Here is a 4,949-nt window from a genome sequence, read left to right on the forward strand (position 1 = left end):
ATACTATGTCATGTATTCCCTGTGAATCTGGGGATGTGTTTTTCTCCCCTGTTCTGAGAAATGTGTAACTGAGGTAGCCTGCATTAAAGTAGTGTGAATGTACGAGGTTATGACAACTAGATGCAGCCGTTCCTGTGTTTATTAAATAGATCACGTTTCCTTATTGCATCCTCATACTATGTCATGTATTCCCTGTGAATCTGGTGATGTGTTTTTCCTTTGCAACTTTGGATTTAAAGCAATACATTTTTTGCTCACTATGAAAATAAATTGTGTGGTGTCAAACTCTCGATTCAAGCCAGTCATTCATGAAGATTCAGTTTGTCCCTCTGTGCCAACCATGCATGAGGCAGGTCGCACTAACCCTAATCAGGGATAGGATGTGATTAACAAATTAGTGATTTCTTGCTCGCATGAGAGAGGGATAAGAGGAGAGGGAGAGAGAAAGGGAGAGAAGAGTAGAGAGGACGTGTTTAAGAGGAGTGGAGTAGAGATGGAGGGAGGGAGGGAGGGAGGGAGGGAGGGAGGGAGGGAGGGAGGGAGGGAGGGAGGGAGGGAGGGAGGGAGGGAGGGAGGGAGGGAGGGAGGGAGGGAGGGAGGGGGAGGGGGAAGACAGGGAGAGAAAGAGATGTAGAGAGAAAGAGAGAGGGAGCTCTGGTTGTGAGACTTTGTTACTGTATAATAGATGCTTAGAAATACCCAGGATGGACATCATCATCGTCACCGTGACATGACATCACACAAGATCCCCAGGGCCTGGAGAGATAATCCCTGATAATCTGAGAAATACAGAGGCTGTGTCCCAAAGGACTCTGGTCAAAAGTAGTGCACTATATAGGGAATAGGGTGCCACTGGATCCTGGACAAAAGTAGTGCACTACAGCCCTACAGGCCTTGGTTAAAAGTAGTGACCTATAGGCCCTGGTCAAGAGTAGTGTTCTAAAGCCCTATAGGTCCTGGTGAAGAGTAGTATACTACAGCCCTATAGGCCCTGGTCAAAAGTAGTGCACGAAAGCCCTATAGGCCCTGGTTAAAAGTAGTGCACTACAGCCCTACAGGCCTTGGTTAAAAGTAGTGCCCTATAGGCCCTGGTCAAGAGTAGTATAATACAGCCCTATAGGCCCTGGTCAAAAGTAGTGCACTAAAGCCCTATAGGCCCTGGTTAAAAGTAGTGCACTACGTAGGGAAGAGGGTGCCATTGCAGACGCAGACGGTGTCACACTTCCCCCACAAATAAAGCCCACAGGTCCAGAACAAATATGATGTTAATGACGGTTGAGAGACATTGGCAGTAGAGATAGAAATCTAGATCAGCTCAGGGAAGATATTTTCTACTCTTCTAACATTCTATCGCCTTCGACAGACTTAGACCAATCAGCCAATGATATTGACCTAATGACCTAATGACCTAATGACCTAATGATATTGACCTAATGACCTAATGATATTGACCTAATGACCTAATGATAATGACCTAATGATATTGACCTAATGATATTGACCTAATGACCTAATGATATTGACCTAATGACCTAATGACCTAATGACCTAATGATATTGACCTAATGACCTAATGATAATGACCTAATGATATTGACCTAATGATATTGACCTAATGACCTAATGATATTGACCTAATGACCTAATGATATTGACCTAATGACCTAATGACCTAATGATATTGACCTAATGCTACGGCAGCCTCGAACAGTGTTTTTCAATGTGGTTGTTTACCATTACTATCATTACTATCATTACTATCATTACTATCATTACTACCATTACTACCATTACTACCATTACTATCATTACTATTACTATCCTTTTCTCCTTGAGGCACTACTTCCATAAAAACAGGTCAGATCAACAACATATTACAGAGCTTTTGTGGGTTCTGGAACGAGAGCTGGAGAAACCTTAGCCTAGAGCATTGGTGGAAAATGGCCCTGTTTCAATCAATCCTCAATGCTTTTTCATCAAATTGGCCAATGAATGTTTTGGATAAACCTGTCATAGCTATTTCCTGGATAAATGTGATCCATTAACAGCTGAGACAATACAGGTTGTGGATTCATTTGAAATGAAACGACGACAGACATCAACGGTACGGTCAGTTTGGCACAGTTTGAAAGTTCATCAGAAAGTTTGTGAGGGAATCATTTGAGTTCGTTGTCCCCGTCCGTTACGTCTCTTTTACAATCCTCCGTGGGACAGTCGCACTCCGCCTCTGGTTGTGTTATCGTCCCTCTACGGTTCGTTAACGTTGCCGGTGGCGTCCTTGAGAGACCTGCCCCACTGTCCCCTCTCCCTCTAACCGGGTCCACCTCACAGTCACACAGCGGCTCCTCTACAGCTCCTCTACGGTCCGTTAGCGGTGTCGGTAGCACCCTCCCTCTAACCGGGTCGCGGATTACACCAGATGTGACACTGCCTCTACCGGCGCCACAACCAGTATCGTAAGCCACACCCATCTCCGTTGTGAAGAGCGAGTTCTTCTTCTCCTTCCCGGCGCCGGCGGCGTCGTTGCTCGCCAAGACAACGCTCTCCACGCGCGTGGCGCTCGTCGTCCAGCCGCCAAAGCACCCGTTGTCCCCACGGCAACCTAGCAAGCGGAGGAACGCCTCGCGGAACTCAGTGTTGAAGGCGTAGATAACGGGGTTCAAGGAAGAGTTGCTCCAACCGAACCACACGAAGACGTCGAAGGTGGTTTCACTGACACAGTACAGGTGGGAGGATTGGGAGGAGGGGTCTGACACAGTTCTAGAGGCTGTACCTGGACCTGTGTGTGGGGGAACATGGGCATGAGAGTTAGACAGGGATAGCGTTTCTAGGGGTCTCAGATCAGTGATATTTCATAAAGAGTTGTAGTGTTCTGGCGCTTTAACCAAGAGTTCAAATATGGTCTGGACAGGAATGTAAAACTGTCACGTAAACTTCTTTTAACTGAAGTGTTGAAAGGTTAAGGTTCAGGAATAATAATATAATATATCCCATTTAGCAGGCTTTTGTGTTACAAGTGCTGGGGCCACTACTGCATATGGGTGGCCCCCATATGGGTGGCCCCCGAACCCACGACGCTTGGCGTTGCAAGCGCCATCGATAAAAGGACCCATGGAAGGTTGTTGTTGACCAAAGGGAAACACGTCATCGATAAAAACTATTGAAGGGGAATTACGTTGCCGACCGGAACGTTCTTTCAAGGTCGCAACTAATAATACCTTGACGTATTTGAGTTGAAAGGTCATAGTAGTCCTACCTGGGCAGAAGGGCATGGCACAGTTGAGGATGAAGAAGGGGGACCAGCAGAAGACGAAGACCCCCATGATGACAGACAGAGTCTTCAGAACCTTGGTTTCCTTCCTAATGGAGTACCTCAGGGCCCGGTGTTGGGGAGGAAGATCAGGGTGATGATGATGTTTCGGGGACTTGGTAGTTTGGTGAAAGATGGAACAGCGGTGTTTAGAACGAAGAGGAGGATGATGACGATGGTGGTGCACGTGCCCATCTGCATCCACATCCACGTGCGGGTCCGAGCGGCAGTTCTGTGCGTGTTCTGCGGCCCGCTCCAGGGAGGATATCCTGCGTATCTGGACCTGGGCGATCCGGTAGATCCGTGTGTAGGTGACCACCATGATCGCCACGGGGATGTAGAAACTGATCAACGAGGAGGAGATGGCGTAGGTCCGACTCAGACTGGAGTCACAGTTCCAGCCGTTCACCTCCTCCGCCCTGTGGAGCTGATATACCCCGCTGACGTTAAACCCGGTAACGTCCCGGGTAAATTCGTCACCGCTCCCGGCGTATCCGGTGATCGCAGCCCGGTGCCAGTGGAGTTGAACGGGCACAAATGATATCACCACGGAGACCGTCCAGGTCACGCCGACCATGACGAAGGCCACGCGGCGGTTCATTCTCCTCTCGTAACGGAACGGGCTGGATATCGCCCAGTAGCGGTCCACACTGATCATGCACAGATTCAAGATGGACGCCGTGGAACACATGATGTCGCTCGCCACCCAGGTGTCACAGAACGCACCGAAGGGCCAGAACCCCGCCACCTCTGCCGCCGCCTTGGAGAGAGAGAGAGAGAGAGGGAGAGAGAGAGAGAGAGAGAGAGAGAGTAAGAGAGAGTAAGAGAGAGAGAGAGAGTGAGAGAGAGAGTAAGAGAGAGAGAGAGTGAGAGTAAGAGAGAGAGAAAGAGTGAGAGTACGAGAGAGAGGGAGAAAAGGAGAGAGACAGAGAAAGAAAGAGAGAGAAAGATAGAGGGACAGTAAGAGAGAGAGAAAAAGAGAGAGAGAGAGAGAGAGAGAGAGAGAGAGAGAGAGAGAGAGAGAAAGAACGTTTATTTTTAGTGTCAATCCACAATAATACAACTGACACAACAAATTACAGACACTGAAATCCGTATCCTAGGCAGTCGTATCTGTTATCAATCCATTTTCAATCAATGAAATAAAATCCATCGATTATAAAACGTTACCTTCCACGGCATCACGAGCAGCGCCACGAGGAGGTCCGACAGCGCCAGGGACACGATGAAGATGTTGGTGACTTTGGCGCGCAGGTGCCGGTAACGCAGAACCGCCGCGCACACCGTGAAGTTACCCAGTAACGTCCAGAGGATGAGCAGTGAGAGGACGCAGCCGACGAGCGCGCGAGTGACGGGTAAATCCGCGCGTGGCTCGGGCAGATGAGGCTCGCTCTGGTTCTCTGCCAGGCGGTGGCTCGCGTTATGCATCGTCCCTTCCACCGTCAGACGTTCAGCGGTGGGAAAAGTGTGTCATTCAAACACACTGACAAAACAGCTCACGAGACTCCATATCGTATCCCGCTGTTCCCATTCATGCGAGAGGCGAAAAAATAGTCCTCCGTTGGTGTATTTTTATTTTTTATTAATCCAATATTTATTTCTCCATTCTTTCCATTATATCTCTCTCTCCCTGTCTATC

The 4,949-nt window shown here is 48.5% G+C and overlaps 1 protein-coding gene across 1 annotated transcript; it reads right to left on the bottom strand.

The window, feature by feature from the left end:
- Nucleotides 1–2,156: 2,156 nt before the first annotated feature.
- LOC135506601 (D(1) dopamine receptor-like) lies at nucleotides 2,157–4,738 on the bottom strand. Its single transcript, XM_064925933.1, has 3 exons — nucleotides 4,481–4,738; nucleotides 3,257–4,070; nucleotides 2,157–2,779 (listed from the first exon to the last, which is right to left on the bottom strand). The coding sequence occupies exons 1-3, from the start codon at nucleotides 4,736–4,738 to the stop codon at nucleotides 2,157–2,159; spliced, it is 1,695 nt and encodes a 564-aa protein (XP_064782005.1).
- Nucleotides 4,739–4,949: the final 211 nt, after the last annotated feature.

This window comes from Oncorhynchus masou, chromosome 20 (assembly GCF_036934945.1).
Source record: "Oncorhynchus masou masou isolate Uvic2021 chromosome 20, UVic_Omas_1.1, whole genome shotgun sequence".
NCBI classification, from domain to species: domain Eukaryota; kingdom Metazoa; phylum Chordata; class Actinopteri; order Salmoniformes; family Salmonidae; genus Oncorhynchus; species Oncorhynchus masou.

What these genes read in the sequence shown, in the direction of transcription:
- LOC135506601 (XM_064925933.1), bottom strand. Translation starts at nt 4,738, where the DNA reads ATGCATAACGCGAGCCACCGCCTGGCAGAGAACCAGAGCGAGCCTCAT. An exon ending in TGCTCGTGATGCCGTGGAAG is followed by an intron (nt 4,071 to 4,480) that starts GTAACGTTTTAT and finishes TCTCTCTCCAAG; the next exon opens with GCGGCGGCAGAGGTGGCGGG. An exon ending in TGCCATGCCCTTCTGCCCAG is followed by an intron (nt 2,780 to 3,256) that starts GTAGGACTACTA and finishes CCCCACACACAG; the next exon opens with GTCCAGGTACAGCCTCTAGA.